We start from the raw sequence: 16,915 nt of genomic DNA, 5'->3' as shown, positions 1-16,915 counted from the left end.
AGCAAGTACCTGCCATCTCCTTCATAAAACTGTCCTATGCATAGGGAGATGAATAGTGACAGAACCCCATCCTGAATTTGTCCACATTGTGCTGCTATGTTCATTCTTCATTTCAACTCATTGCTTGGGTGACTGTGATTTTTGAATTGCAAACTTTTTCTGTTTAGAAGATCTCTCAGTTCTGTTGTGGTTGCAGGTGCTAGCTGGAATGCTGGCTGTCATGTCCTTTGATTCCATCATAGTGATTGACAACCCCCACACCTTATTACAAAAAAATAAAGCTCAGAATCTCAGAATCCAGGCATCACACTATTTTTTTAAAGATGTCATGTCTGACCTTGAATGACAGGTTATTTTGACAGTGCATTGTTTTTGTAGTGGAAGGATACTGAGTCACTAAGTTTAATAGCAGCACAAAATACAAATATGTAAAAAAAGAGCCAAGTCCTGGCTTGAAGCATTTATAAGTAAATATAAAGAAACAGGCTAAAACAAGTGGGTATAATGAAAAACAGCACAAGACTGTGTTTTAAACATTTTGGAGGTGGTTTTTGGCTTGTGTTTTCTCCATTGGTTGTTTCTCTTGTTTTTGTTTATTTTGTTAGTTGAGCTTTTTGGTTGTTTCCTTCCTCCTCAAAGTGTAGATCACAAAGGAAGTCATTTAATAAGCCCCAGTTGCTCAGCCTTCTGTCTAGCATCTAAGTGCTTTATGAATTTTGAGGGCTGATTGAGGGAATAATCTGACAGACTGGGGGAGGAAAAAGAAGTAGGTAGGCAAGGGCCTACCCTTAGGTAAGAACATGGAAGAGAGCAGAGATGTCTGCCAAGAAAAACACCAATGCAGCCATACAGTAATGGTGGGAATTTAGAGAGAGAAAATGGATTCATTTAATACTCTTAAATAGGAATATTAAAATTTGAATTTAATGTTAATGTAGGAGGAGGAAGTTCCAGATGTGTGTCTGTATGACATGACATTACAAATTTGTGTACCTAGTGGCACCTCTGCCTTTGCTTATTAGAGAGGCTGCATGGTCATATGATGCAAGAGAGAAATGAGGAGAAGTAGAAGAAAAAGAGAATGGACAGGAGGGATTATTGTAGTAGTAATCAAGGTAAAAGTTGTGTAGTGAGCAAGGGTTTTTTTTCTATGTTGATCAAAGGAATCAGACAGATCATGCAGGTGTTATTGGAAAAACCACAGGTTTTGCTGACTTGCTGTGCAGGTCAGGGAAGGCCCTAGTTAAAGATGGTCTTCATAAAGGCTGACAGGTGGAAGGAAGTGTCATATTTAATGCAGATGAGCCTAAGGTCAATCAATCTCTATAGCCTCCCATTATTAGCTGTATAGTTGTATTTGACCATGGTCCAGCTTCTAGGACTATTGCTGACCTGCGTTGACTGGGTCATTTGTAGTGATCTTGATGTAAATTAGGAACTGGGAACTGTAATGAGTTCAGATTTGTATCATGGAGATGGTCAGGGGCCGGAGCACCTGGCCTGTGAGGAGAGGCTGAGGCACCACGCTTGTTCAAGGCTGGAGAAGGAATGGCTTCAGGAGACCCCAGCAGAGGCCTCCCAGTGCCAGTGCACAGGTTCCTGAGAAGACCAAGCCAAGTGCTTCCCAGTGGCACATGTGGGAGGATGAGAGACTGGGCCTAAGTTGAAATGAGAGGTTCAGACTGGATATGAAGAGAAGCATTTTCGCCATGAGTGGGCTCCAGCAGGGGAACAAAGGCCCAGAGAGGTCGTGGTCTCCATCACTGGATGTTTTCAAAGCCCAAAAAGAAGAAATAATATGAATTTCCTTTGCAAAAGGACCTGTCTGCTTTATTTTTTTTCCTCAAGGTTTCTTATTTTTTAAAATGGGTAGGTAAACTCTGTGTGTATTCGGAATCAACAGATTCCTAGGAATGGTGTACAGCTGATAACATCTGACACAAGCATGCTGGTAGACAGCATTTTCTCTTAACAGCATTGTACTGGGCATTCATTGGATTTCATGGTGGTAGGGATGCTTCTTGTAGGAATTACCATGTTACTTCCATTCGGAAAAAAATATTTTCTGTATTATTTTGTAATTTAAGATCAGCATTCCACATTTGCAGAAGGCTGGTAAAATTTTTAACGTAATAAATCAAAGGAGTTCTCTTAATACCTACAGAACTAAATGTGTCTTCTGGAGCTATTCAATAAAATTTAATTTACATATTTTTTGGATGTGTAATCTATGTGACCTTCAGTAACTGTTTGTTTTTTTAAATCTGAAAAATGCCTTTAAAGTGTAATAGCCCAGAGTTTCAAATAGTGCAGCAGGATATGTAATGCATATTTTAACATGTTTTCTTTAAATTTGTCACACAGACTTGTTGTGCATGATTATGTAAAAGTCCATATTTTTAAAGGCAGTAGTACAAGTGTGTGATGTACTTGGTTGGGCTAAAAAATTCAGAAGTCTAATTTATCTTGAGATATGCTCAGTCAAGTAGTTTTTCACAGCAGTTAGCTAACACTTCAAGCTCTAACAGTGCCCCTGAGCCATAAAAGAAATTTGCATGTAAGAAATGTTTTGAATCTATTAAAACCTCAGCTCAGAGCTAAAGAGTTTCTCTTATGTCTTTGTTGACTAACATGAAGTGAGATCTTACAAAAAGCAAGGCTATGATCGACAGATGCCAAATCTTAGGTTTTGATGTGATTATGTATTTCTTTCATGCACAGTGGTTTAATCTGGGACTGAAATTTGAGAAAGACAGCAATGAATGGGTCTGTGCAAGAGTACACAAAATATATTACTCCTGGCAGTCGTCAAGACAGAATTATTCAAAAAATAATCTGAAATGCATTTGATCATACACTAGAAGTTTTAATAATTTATATTATACCTTATTAGCAAAGTCTTGTGTTTACTTTGTGACTGCCAAAACAAGATTAAAGGCTGCCTCCATGGAAATACAAGATGCTTAGCTCAAAGTGTCTGTCTTTGCATTTCGGTTTGGTAATCTCCCTACCTCCCCTCATTTTGATTAATAGTATATAGTTTTAAATCTTAGAGTACCTTTTCCTCCACTGTGGTCCTATCTAGTGAGAGCAATGCTTAACAAGTCTACCAAATAGTTTGTGGCCTATCGAGACTGAAATTAGTATAAACACATATTTTTGGAACTTCTTTACCTTAGGGCTTCCTCCAAGCAATTTTGTTAAAAGAGGCTTTGAATTTAGTTCTAAATTCCACTGAAATGAATCCTTATGGTAATCTTTCTAACTCTTGCAGCTACAAAAGTGTGATTTCTGAGCTCAGCTTAAGGAACTGTTGCACTCTGACTAGTGATTACTAGTGATCACTACTCTGAGTAGTATGTGGTAAATATCACAGCTATATCAGTTTAGAATATTACAGAAATGACTTAAAGATTTCCTTGGAAAACTAATGCACTGTGAATATTTTATTCTCTGTCACAGAGACAGAGGTACAAATAAGGGCTGTTCAGAATTAATGCTTCTATTAAGTGAGAGCATGGAGAGTGGACGAGTGTAAATGTTAGTTCAAAAAATGAGGTCTTTACCTCCACCGAGGTTTTTTACACCAAAGGTGCATAAAATTATATATACAGTGTTTTTCACTAATACAGCTGTTTATATGATACTTGTGTGCTCAGAAGAACTGCATCTATTCTTGACAGGCCCTTCACTGTTGTCCAGACTGCGGTGAGGGCCACTCAGCTCTTACTGAGGAGGGAGAGGGTGCAGTGACATGGTCCCATTAGCAGAGCTCCTCTTCCCACTGGGGAATTTCTGCCATGTCTCACAGAGCTACATCACAGACTCTCAGGAAGAGGCATCCACCTGCAGGTGTCTCTGAGTGATTATCCTGGGTTTAAAAGCTCTGTATGAATCTCAGGATGGGGACAAAAAGACTGTCATTTTCTACGGGAGCCTTTCAGTCACAGGGAGCCAGATGTACTCTTTTTTTTACAAATGCATGTTCTGTGATGATAATGAGGGAAATTTTCATGGAAGCCTGTGGTATTACTCATGTTTCAGGCAGAATTTTGGGCCAAAATAGAGAATAGTGCTTAGAAAACATGGATCAGATGAACATACTCTTTACTTTCCTTGAAAGGATATATTTGGCAGGGTCACCTGACGAGATGTACATTATCAAGCAGAAATGCAGCAGTGTTTTAAGGGGTGAGCTGTGATGTACATCTTTAAGAAAAGGGTCACTTCAGTTTGCAAATCAAGATACTTTTGTCTTTCTACAGAAAGAAAAGAAAAAATGGGTTTAGTGTATCAGTATGATCATCTCATTTATTGGAAATATGATGAAGTAAGGAAAAAATGGATTTCACAGTTGTGCTTAGGCTGATTAGATGACATACTACTGGGACAACTCACCAGCAGCATTCACCACCACTGGAACTTTGTAAACCTTGCTAAAATCTCTTGTGCCGTTCTGTCCTACTAGCAGTATGCAGCACTACCTAATGCATATGCAGTGCTTGTTGCAATAGAGGTGTAAGAAAACAGTATGGTAACAAAAAAAAAGCAGTATAGGCTATTCATGATCAAAATTATACCAGCAAGATGAGACTCTTTGGTTTTATGTTGGAAAACAGAAAAACTGTATAACATAAACAAAATGCCAGTGGAGTCACTGCTGTAAACTATGGCACAGAAACATGATTGAATACATGAAACGCTGATGTGCTTAACTGGTAGTGAAGGGGAAGATTAAACAAAAGTCTCTGAAACATTTTGCAACTTGTAACTTGTGCTTGGGGCATTTTGCTGGCTGTCCCTAGTCTTGCTGAGACATGTAGATAGGAACAGAAGCTGAGCATGAAGAGGAGCATTGAGGAGAAAGTTACAAGGTCATTTATGAGGTACTAGCCCTCCTTATCTGCTTGCCAAGGGATAGCATCTAGTCTTGTACAACTAAATAACTGTGACTTTCATCATGCAGTGGAGAAATATTTAACTAGGAGTCTATAGGCTGATTGTAGTCAGCCAAATTTTAAGTCATGAATCAGTGAAAAATAAATATCAGAAGAAATAAGACTTTAGTTGTAGTGATATTTTTACAGCCTTATCCATTCCTTTGAATCACGTGTTAGCCTTAGTGTTAATGTACCAACAATACATGTAAAAACCGGTCATTACCATAAATTAAGCACCTTACATTAGTAGAGATTTGTGAGACCTGCAAAGAAAAGAAAAGCTTTATAAATATCTAAAAATAATAAATTGCAAAAGAATTTTGATTCATTTTTAAAAAATCCTCAATACTGTACATTTTCAAGTTTAATCTGCAGGTAAAGGTTAATCATCTTTGATTTGGGAGGACAAAATAGCTATGGCCAAGTACTAAAATTTCAGATGCCTTAGAACCTGACTGTAATTAATAACTGAACAATAGTTTTTGATTAAGTTAACATGTTCTGCACAGTATAGACTGAAGTTCTGGAATGGTGCTGCTACTGTGCCTCACACTGTGGAGAGCTACATCCCAGTGTGCTTGCCTGTTTCCTTTCCTCTGTTTACCCAGTTGATGGTCTTCTAAGTGCAGTATGTGTGAGAAGTCATCCTCATTTCATAGTTCACTTGGTCAGTAACCCTTTGCCTATGTGAATTGGGGTGTTAAGTCAGCAATAACTTCGATGTTAGAATAGCACTTACTCCAGGCTGTCATTTGCCCCTTTGATGCTTACTTACCTAACCAGTAGTAATCATTATTTTCCTCCTACAATTACTATAATGGAGCTGATTGCTGAAATGGAAAACAGGAGGCAGTTACAGAAGGTTTGAATTGTGCTGTCACACTTTCATGGGCAGGCACCTTTCTTGGAGCTTTGATATTTTTTTGAGTTTCCCCAGAAATATGTTTGGTGAAAGACCAAGCGGGCATCTGGTCCGTATTTTCATGTGGCCCTGTTTCAGCTTCTTGGAAATACAAGATTATCCAGATAGGTACTTTCTGGATCCCTGATTTGTTTTATACAAAATGTAAAAGGGAAAAAAATTAAATGGTTTAATCTAAAACCTTTTTTAACTGGAAATTTTCAAACCAATTAAAAATCCAACTGAACTCAGTTGAATTCCCAAGAGATTATTGAAATAGAGGGAGGAAAACAGAAATGATCAACAGAAATATTGAATCTTACGATGCAGCATCATTACACCTTTGTTTAATTACACCTTTACCACTTATATCTCTTGCAAATGTCATCAGATTACAGTTTACTGGATGCTTTTCCTTTTGGGTATCTACAATGCTGAACTGAACAAGGGTATGAGAGAAAAGAGCCTTTTATTCTTTTCACTTGGATTTTTTGCTGAAATAGTGATGCAACATCTGTAACTTGTGCTGCAGTTAAAAGACCTCATATTCTTGGGGATCTTGGTGCTTGCAGTCAGGTTGGGAACGGTAATGGCAGGCACAGCAGGGAACTGGCATTCAATATGCTGAATGAGAAGGTGAGTGTTTTAGCACAGCTGCCTCCTGAGGGTCAGGGGAAAGGAAAAGCCCTGTGGGAGGATTTTTCAAGCACCACTGAGCTGGCACACCAGGAGTCGATGATTGACTTTAGAAGATCCCTGCTGTGCAAAGGATTGAGTGTTGTGGTCCTCTTTATCACTGGATAGACATTTCGTTTGGAGAAGCCAAAAAATGGAAAGTAGTGAGATAGCAGCAAAACAAATTAAAAAATAACCACCAAACAACTGTCTGTGCTGACAGTGAGGTCTGGAGATTTGCTTTTGTTGCTAACAGCTGCATTGATTTGGCAGTTAATTTCATTAGAAATACTGATTCTGTATGGCATTTATAAGATTCCTGTATGAAAAACTGATGACCTGATGATGATGCACTGCAGGTTGAATTGTTGGTCTTGAAAAGGACATTAATTTGAACTTCAGTATAAAGAGGAGATTGTATTTGGTATGTACAATCAGAAATACATAACAGTTTCAATCTTAATATGTGCATTTCTTCACAGGAGTTCAGACGTGCACCACAGAACGGCACAAACTGGAAAGCCCAGCCTTCTGCTGAGATCCCAGTGAAAACACGGCTCAGCTCGTGGATGGCTTTTCAGCTCCCATGGCAACAAGAGGGAGGTGGACTGAAGATCCTGTCTGTCAGCCTGGCTCTACTGGCAGTTCTTGTTATGTTTTACTACAGAGGAATGAAAACAGAACCGTGAACTGAATGGGGCTTTTATAAAAACAGTGAAACTGCTGTTTAAAATCTTCAAAGGAAACACTTTTACCAACAAATCTTTTTTTCTTTTTTCTTTTTTTTTTTTTAGAAAAAAAGAAAGCTAATCTAAATTGGGCAATAATTTGTACTCACTCTATGCCTTTCCTGTCATTCAAAGGAGAGAAGGTTAATAAACTGTAGGGAGGCCTATCTTGCCAAAACCTGAGATCCTTGGTTGGTAGAACAGTTTGTTGCACCTTTCCTTTTCTTTTTTTCCTAAAATGATGCAATGTTTGCATTACATACTCTTTTCATAATTGCTATATCAGGTAAAATTGCATTAAGTTTGTAAGGATCTTTCCATTGAGTGATATTGGTCATCTTTTATGGTTAGGATATTTAAAGTTTTCCTAAAGATTTTTCTTGATGCAGTGTGATGGTTTGGTATCTGTCTTTTTACATTAGAATGAACACTGCAAGGCCATTAAAGTTTGTCATTTGTTGCCATTTATTTTGCTGTCATGTCTGAAAGAATTTTTGTCTGCCATCTTGCCTCTCTCAAGTTCACAATTAGTTATTAGGCTTTGTTAATACAACAAGAATTATTTTTTACATAGAAATAGTTTTAAAGGTGTTGGGTTTTTATAATTGAATGGGAAGATGTAGTTCTGGTGATAGAGTTCTGTTAAAAGATGGATTTAATACAGTCTGTAGATTTAATACAATGCTTAAAGAACTACATGTGAATCTCCAGAAGCTGTGCGTTGGCTCAAGAAGACAATTATTACTCTCTTAGTGGGAAGGTTGCATTTTACACAATGAAAATTTCTAATTACTTTCTTCAAGCCATTTTTGTCATAACAGGATCTCCAAACATGCTGAGAGTGTCCTGGTCAGTCAGGGACTGGACTGTGTGCCCAGTTCTTCCAGCACCTGATCGCATAATATTGTTGGTTTGTTCATGCCTTGTCACCTTTCTGAAACTTCATCCAAACTTCCACTTGCAAAGACTGTTTAAAGTCATAAGAGCAGGAACTGCAGAGGGGTTTTTTAATGTTTGTTTCATACTCAGATGGAGCGGAGCTGTCTTACTTGGCTGTTGTGGTTTAACCCCAGTAGGCAGCTAAGACAGAGCCACTTGCTCACTCCCCTGCAGTGGGGTGGGGGCAAGAATCAGAAGAATAAAAGTGATAACACTTACGGGTCAAGGTAAAGACACTTAAATAGGTAAATCAAAAGCTGCCCGTGCAAGCAAAGGAAACCAAGGAAATAATTCATTCATTACTTTGACAGGCAGGTGTTCAGCCATTCCTGGAAATGCAGAAGAGGCCTTGACTCGGTGCAAGCTCCACTCAACAACAGCAAATCCAAAACACAGCCTCATACCAGTTGCAGTGAAGAAAATTAACTCTATCCCAGCTGAAACCAGTACATTGTCTCTACAGTGCAGAGGAATAATCCCCTAGTAAGAGTGCTTTGTACTTTATAAACCAGGGATTCATAATAGTTACAGACAATTGATCAGGAAATTCCACCATGATGTTTTTAGCACAGCCTGTAAATTATAACAACAGATGTAATTGTCTTCAGGAAATCAGGAGTGTGATGACTTGAATATTATATTCCTTATTGCAACTACTGAAGGTCATGAAGGTCATGAACAAAGACTGAAAACACATGAGTTTTAAAAGAAAAAAAAAAAGGAAGCAAAACCCCAACAATCGTGCCCTTGATTTGCTTCTCTTTGTTGGGCTGCTTTTTTTCTCAGGCTTTTCTGTAGAGCAAGGAATATATAACAATCAGTAATTTACTTTTCTAACAAATCTGAGAAATTCTCAAAAAAGCCTCACCAACTTGACTCTGGGAGTTGAAATTTTCAGGAAAGTACCACAGATTGCAAGATTCTCAGGAAAACTGTGGATTGGCAAAATCATCATATCCAAGCCAAATTTTCACATGTGATGGGAATAATCTATGCAGATACGTTCTGTGCCTCTAGCATTATCTCTGTCAGCCACTCTAGCTTATCTAATCGTGGCAATTACAGACTCATTGCATCAGCTATTACGGAGATTTATGAAGCTTGTGATTTAGATTCTGTGCATCGTTGTCTTTAATGGGACCAGCTTATTTTCTTAGAAGTAGTGCAATATACTGAAAGAGGCCAAAGAAGACTTTGTAAATGACATTGCTCACAGTATATTCTTAAACTGAGCTTTAATCTGGTAAGTAGGAAGTGTTGTTTATCACATAGTTTGTTGCCTTCCTTTAGATTTTGAGAGGTTGTGTTGTCGAGCAGCATTATGTTTGTTATTGTTTTCTGTTTATGTACAGCTAAAGCTTCCAAACCCACTGAGCTGAGCAAATCAGTTCTGGTCAAACAGCTCACCTGGACCAAGCCTGGACCAAGCCTGGGGCTACTGGTGCAGCTTGGAAACCTCAGTGAGTGTGGAGTGAACTGTACAAGTACATCCTCCTCATGGAACAAGTTGACCTGTACACATCTGATCTGTGATTTTTGATCCCATTTGGCTCCCTGAATGCTTCTAACTGCCCTGCCAGGCAGCATTTTTAATTTTTACATCAACATTATCTTTGAGACCTATTTCCACCAAGTATTCCCTCTTTACAAGCCATAAGGGGGGGTGAGAAATCTGCTGCACTCCAGCTTAACAAGGTCATTGCAGGAGCGGTTACCCCACAGTCAACTGATCCCACTTTTACACATCCTCAACACACTCATCACTAGAGAATGGGTCTGATAATAAGCAATCTACATTCAGTGCCCTTTTTTCAGAGCAAAAAAAGAATATCATTTCCATTTGATACCAGTCTCAACAATTTTTCTTAAATGTTTGCAGTAGCTCTGAGTTCTCTTTGGCTGTTTTCTATGAGGAATCTTGCAAACCACAGAACCCTGAGTAGCAAAGACATCTTCAATCTCTCATGAACAACATTAAGTACACACATTTTATTTTCTGCTTGTGCACTGTATGCTAGAGGACTTTGTCATTTAATCTTTTCATTGTAGCTTTCTAGTAATGGTATACTTGTTTAGAAAAAGAGTATGACAGATGAAGTGTTTTATGTAAAGCTTGTTCTATAAAGCAAGAGAAAGAAGAAAAAGAAGGTGCTTTTTGAGGAGATTCACCTCTGTTGCATCATTCCTTGCACATCTCTGAACATCTGATAGCTACTGTTAATCTAGTTTCACTCCCCAGTTCAACTTCCCATATGGAAAGCTGGAGTGATTTTTGAATAACAGCAAGTAATATCTGAAGTGGCAGCAACTGGCAACTCTGACACTGAGCTTGGCTGTGGCCATTACCCAGAATCCTCTTGCTCTTCTTGAGAAGCAATTACAATTTCACAGGTTGGAATTAAAATTCCCTGCAGTATGCAGGAGAGTAACTGAAACTGTCAAAGTGATTTCAAGCTGCTAATCTCTCACTGCTCCAAGAGTGAAAATAGAGCCCCTCTTACCCAGGCACAGATCTGACAACTTAAAAACTCCAGCCTTCCACTGCGTTTAAATACATATGGAGAGTGGCTTGATCTGCTCACAGAGGATATCTGTAAAGATGTTATGTCTATGAACATTTGTGTGTTATTAACAAGTCTATCTTTTTTAACTTTAAGACGTGTGTAACTTCAGGGACTAAGATGAATATAAAAGAAGTCTTATGCAAGAGCTCTGACAATTTGGAGGAATGAGTGGGCATGTGACTGTGTGAAGCTTATTAAAATCTTTGTTTATGTCTTCTCGACCATGCACTTTTTGCTAGAAAAATTGCTTGCAACTTTCCCAGATTTTATTTTCACGGTTTTATATCCCACATTATATTTTGTGTGCACTGTGGTTGATTATATAGATAGAAACAAAGAGCATTTAGAAATGAAACAGCAGAGGAAAAAATTGAGGGGCTGTAAAACTAGGGTGCAAAATGAAAAATACTAGTGCAAAAGCTTTAAAGCAAGTTTTATCTAGGAGACACAGACCACAGAGTTAGGAATTGGCTGCAAAATACCATTTGACTTGTTCACAGGCAGGGTTCATCCACTAGATAATTAAAATCAGAGTCATTGCTGGAAAGTGTTTGTGCAAATATCATTAAATGTCTTTTAGTTCCATATTTGATTCATGCATGCTCTTAGCATTCAAGTGAATGCTTTTTTTCTTTAAATGAAGGTTCTTCAGTAGGAGGAAGGGAGATGAATTATTGATAGTCTATTTTCATTTTAAAGAAGTACAATACAAAAAAAAAAAAAAAAATCATGCCACTGCACCACATGTCTGTTGGTATCCCAGGGTCTGTTAACTCCCACTTGGGAAGTTGTGGTTATGGAATTGGATCATTAATGCTGTCTAGTCATGTCCCATGAATGGAGAAAGAGTAATATTTGAGTATTCTTTCAACAATCTTTATTTTGCTGGAAAATATTTAGCAATTACAGCCATTCTTCTTAAAAAGTGGTCTTAATGTTTTATAGAGGACAATCTGCCCTGCATGGTGTGCTTAATGCTGGTTTTAGGTAATGGGGTGAATTTCCATGTTGGTGACCAGAGCGTGATGCAGATTTGTGCCTACAACTTGCGTGCTTTAAATGTGCCATCTGTCTTTGAATGTGAAAACAGCATAGTTGTGCTCAAGTGAGCATAAAATATTGTGTCTGCTCCCTTCCTGGGTGGTGTTTGTGGGGAGTGGTGTACAAATGTTAGTTGGCAATGGGTTACAGATTACAGGAGAAGCTTGGAGATGATAAAACACACCAAAAAAGGGCCATGATTGTTTGGCACATTGTAAGAGTTGGGGATCTGAGAGAAATTAATGTGATGAAATCATGACATGATGGGAAATTTGGCTTTTCATGGTTAGGATATCATAACAGTATAATCTGAAGAATGAAACTTTAATGGTGCTTGGAAGGCTTTGCTGCACAGACACCCTTACCCTTCCCAACTGCTCATAACTCTTGAGTTCCTGTGCTGTGTTAGAGCAGTCTGTTCCACCACGCTGGTACCACAGCCCGGCCTCTGGCTGTGGGCTGGGCACACGCAATTTCATGGAGGAGGGCATTCCAACTGTCCCCTCTCACCCTGCTTGTCAGTGCATTACATTTCTTGCTGTTTGGTACGTGAAATGGGTAAACTGTGGCCAGCAAAGAAACTTCCTCAGTCTGGTGGCATTCAGTGTATAATGCACGCTCTTTAGTGGTTGCAAGCTTCAACTATTTGTTTGGGTTTTAAGTACCTCCATTCCACTGTGAGCCTGCATTCTCTCTTAGCCTTTCTTCCAGCTGCTTCATCCAAGCTATCAGCACCTCATTTTGTTTTATGGAAGATGACATGTCTTCAGAAGGGTACATATTAGTCTGAGGAAGATGGCTTTTTCCCTGAAAACAAGAATGCTGCTTGTCCAATGGAGCTGATTTGCCAGAGGTATCAGTGCTTGGAAGCCATTGTTGTGCAGTGTCTGTCCTTCAGCTGTGTGGTGTCTGTCTGCCAAAGCCTTTGGGTTATGCCAGAAACTCCCATTTGCTAATAAGCAGGATTAAAAGGCCTCTTCTGCTGTGCTGTATTAAGTTTTGAACTTGCAAACCCCAGAAATGCCGTAATTCAGAGCAAGAGGTAAAACACATCGTTGATGTCAGCTGAACATATTAAATTTGATATGCACTAGTGGCTTTATGAGCTATAAAAGCCAATATCTAAAAATCACCAACTACAAGATGTCTATACAAGAGATTACAAAGGGCTGTGCGGGACATGGTCTGCAGAGTGTTAGTATGAGACTGCAGGAGGAAACAAGAGAATGAGTTACCAAGTCAGCTGTACAGATAACCAGTGGCAGAGCAAAAGATGTTCACACTCAAGGGATAGCTTAATCTCCAAGTATTATGATAATATTAAGCAATTTAGAAAAGACAGATAGCAGCTTGGACATGCTGCAGCAGCATTAATTTGCTTCTGTCCTGCTTGGATTGTTTAGTAGGCGAAAAGGGCAATCTGAATGACATTCTCCAGCAGAGGGATAAAACAGAGCCTAACAGCAGATAGCAGCTTTGGATCTGTGAGTAGTAAGTTATTTAGAACAAATCTGAACCTCCTGCACTTCCATGTCTCCTCCCTGTGCTCCTCTGAAGGGATACCTTGTTTTCATTTGGCTTTATTTGGCATTTTTTTCTGCAAACACGTATCCAGGTTCCTGAACCTTTTTTATTTTATCTGACTGAAATAATACTGAAAAAAATCATTTGCTTATGCTTCTGGTTTTAAGATCAAACTTGTTTGGATTTTTTTGCATGCCCTGTGAGCCTGCATCAACCAGCATCTTACTTGTAGGAGGGGGAATCAATTTATGCTGAAATGAACCTAAACTGGAAGTTTTCAGTTGGTTTGTGAAGGACTACTAGGGATATCAAGAAAATTAAGCCTAGCTGGCAATGTCTCTATCTGCAGATTTGCCAGTATTGCATACTAAAAATTATTGAAGCTAACTAATCTAAATCTACTGATAAATTCTCGGTTTCTACCAATTTATAGTGTCATTAAAGTCAGACACACAGCTTACTTGATAGCCTTGCCCCACCATGTATCTGCTGTAAGAATTACTGCTGCAGGACAGTATTATACATTGCTCTCACCAGGTCCTCCACAACATCTACAGTGCAAGAAGAAAAACAAACGATAAGCAGCAGATAAGAGACAGTTAATAAACTTCGTAAAGAAGCGGCTGTCTTGAGCTTCAACACAAGCGCTGATGAAAGGATGTAGTAAATTGTAGGTTCAGTTCAGAAAGTTTGTTCTGGAGTAGCTGTCAGCTGTGTTCCAATATAAGAAGTTTCCGTGCCGTGATAGAAGGCGTGGAAAAGGATGGAGGACCTCTTCTCTTCCCCAGCCATGTAGCAGCAGTCTACCACTGTAGACGTAGATGCGGCATATATATATATATATATATATATACATGTTGTATGTAAAACAGCAGCAGAGCTTCCAGGGCCAGCCCTTTGTCACCCGTGTTTCTCTCCATAGTCTTTGAAAGCTATTTTACTTACCATGTCCTGCAGGACCCTTATATTTCTGATGTCCTTTGATGAGCTCGGAAGCTCTTGTGAGTACATTCTGCAGACATCCAGGATTACAGCTCCGGCTTTCTGAATCACAGCAGGGAGAATGAGCTATTCTGGCCTTTCACATCAAAGTTGTTGTCATAAGAGGGTTCAATAGTATATTTCCTGTTCTTGCTGCATACACTGCTGCAAAAGTTGAGTCATCAGCATATAAATACTTTCTTGGCCTCAGAATACCTGATTTTTTTTGTGTGTTGATTGGCTGCCCATTTAATTTTTCTTTCCACACTTATTGACTCATCTAAGAATAATGAAATTGGGTTGCTGCCAATCATACTTCATATTGCTTCAAATGTAGGAATGCTAAGGCAACTCATAAATACTATCTTATCTGCTAGGAAATCCATGAAACTGAATTTTGAGTCATTCTCATTCACAGCAGTAGCTTGAGCTAAAGACCTGGAATAGTTTTGGTAATAAAGTCTGGTCCTGTGGACATTCTTGTGCTGTACTCTCTTATCGTTTGCTCGTGAGGAAAGAAATTAAATGAAAGTCTGCTTTGTGGAGAGAACAGGTTTTATTCTGTTTTTTTGAAATGTTTATCAATCTGTCCAAACTCACTTGACAGGTAGAATTGACAAGGTCTCCTTGCTTTAAAAAAATGACAGTTCACTAACTAGTCTGATTTTCTAATTGTCAGAGTTCAGTTATCTAGACATGCTATTCGTCTTTCAGGCTGTAAGAACAAGCTGGTGTGATGGCCAAAGAAAGCATAAAACTTCTTTTTTCTTAGACTTCATACTTGTTTGGAAAGCAAAACTTTTAGCCTTATGGAAGAGGAATGCTATAGACAGTTCTTTCCATACCTTGTAATTGTCAATATGGGACAAGTTTTAAGTAATACAAAAACCTAAGCAAAGGAAGAATTTTAAATAAATGACTCTATTCTGTTGTGCAGTATGGTTTTAAGTTAAATTACACTTTAGGCATCCAATTATGGTATTTTGCTCATTTTTCTCTCTCTCTTTTTTTTTTTAATGTTACATTTCCTCATAGTTCTTGTCAGATTAAACATTTTCATTTCAAAGTAGAACGGTTGTAACTCACATGGTACTCTTATGAAAACAAATTTTGAGTCACAATAATTTCTATAGGCTGAAACTTAATTTCCCAGAAAGAAGGATCAATGTGGCAGCCTCAGGAAGTGAGTACAATGGCCCAAAGAGATTTAAGACTAAGGATTCTGCCTTTCTGTCCTATGTCCTTCTATTGACAGCTCTTGCTTGCACCAGCAGTACTGCCATGAGACTGCCTGAAGGGAAGTTTGGGTGGCTCATCTGACTGAAACAGTGTTTTGGTGGGGTTCATTTTGGGATAGCTCATGTTGCTGCGAGCATCTTTGCAAGGCAAAGGCTGATTTACATCACCTTGAACTGCCAGAGAGGATTTTGAGTCTTACATGCTGAACTGCCTCTTGCTGGTAGAGCTTTGGAAAGGTCTTTACTCCACCACTTTATTTCCATTCCTGAGTTGCAGAGGCATGCCATTGACACGCAAATTCATGACTGAAAACAGATCACTGTTGTGCAAGCACTGTGGAGCAGAGCCATAAACTTGTTTGAAGACCTCCACACAGCTTCAGAGGTAAGGTGTGCTTGGGAATTGCAGAGCCAAGGTCACAGCCCATAGGGCAGGCAGGATGTTGCTAAACTACAGGGTTTACTGCAGTGATCTTTTCTGATCAGCTCAGGATTAGTGGATCATAAAGGACACAGAAATTTCCTCTCGACCTGTCCTCTCCCTTAGGCTAGTAACTCATTTTTGATATCTAGAGGTACATACCTAATAAAACTTTTTTTTTTCTTTCCTTTCTTTTTTTTTTTTAATGGGTGTTCAGTTTGCTGGTGGGCTCCAGGAAGTGCTGTTCATGTGGGTAGAACAGGCTTCATCTTTCATGACTCCCAATCTGTCTCTTTTGTTAACCATAGAAATCAGTTTAAAAAACAGCTGGCATGAGAGTGGGTGGTTTTGGTTGTTTATGGTTTTGGGGATTCTTTTCTCTTGTTGCTTACTTTCCTGATGCACATGCTGCTAAATTTCTATTTGTTAAGGAAGTTCAAAGGAGGAAGAAGTAAGTTCTGCGTCATTTCAGTTTGCCTTTGTGCTTAGATCTGGTCAGAGCCAGCCAAACTCTGGGCAGTCAGCAATGTGAGCAAACATAAAGCAGAGATCTAGAAAAGGACTGGGAGCTTTAAAGTCACATTAAGACTTTGTTATAAACTTCTGCTTTGAAGATTTGCAGTATGACACATGAAAAAAATGTTAACTTCCATTAAAGGTTCTCATGAGATTTGTTACCAAATGTTAGCAAAAAATTCAGCAGAACATTTCAAGGGGTACAATCCAAAAGTTCCTATTATGCATTTGATGAAAACATCTTTAAATAGCCTAATTAGTGTAAAGGAGGAAACAGTGTAATTGCACCAGATTGATATTAAATGCAAATTTGGTTTTTTGCAAGCATTTAGAAAAACAATGACTTTTAGTGAGAGCTTCATGGAAATACGTGAGAACAGAAATGGTTTTTGCTTGACAGTCTGTCCAGTGCTCCCAAAGTATGTGGAAAGCAAATGACTAGACATT

General features: G+C 38.8%; 1 protein-coding gene across 5 annotated transcripts in view; it reads left to right on the top strand.

Annotated features, from left to right (window-relative positions):
• Positions 1–7,712, top strand: part of CDKAL1 (CDK5 regulatory subunit associated protein 1 like 1) — a 411,323-nt gene extending 403,611 nt beyond the window's left edge. For all 5 annotated transcript variants that reach the window (XM_048308004.1, XM_048307996.1, XM_048308011.1 and 2 more), the window contains one exon: positions 6,999–7,712. In XM_048308004.1, coding sequence (XP_048163961.1) covers positions 6,999–7,205 — 207 coding nt within the window. In that variant the 3' untranslated portion in view covers positions 7,206–7,712. The remainder of the gene's footprint in view (positions 1–6,998) is intronic.
• The last annotated feature ends 9,203 nt before the right edge of the window (positions 7,713–16,915 follow it).

The sequence above is a fragment of the Corvus hawaiiensis genome, chromosome 1, assembly GCF_020740725.1.
Source record: "Corvus hawaiiensis isolate bCorHaw1 chromosome 1, bCorHaw1.pri.cur, whole genome shotgun sequence".
Classification (NCBI taxonomy): domain Eukaryota; kingdom Metazoa; phylum Chordata; class Aves; order Passeriformes; family Corvidae; genus Corvus; species Corvus hawaiiensis.
This window is presented reverse-complemented; position numbering and strand designations above follow the sequence as displayed.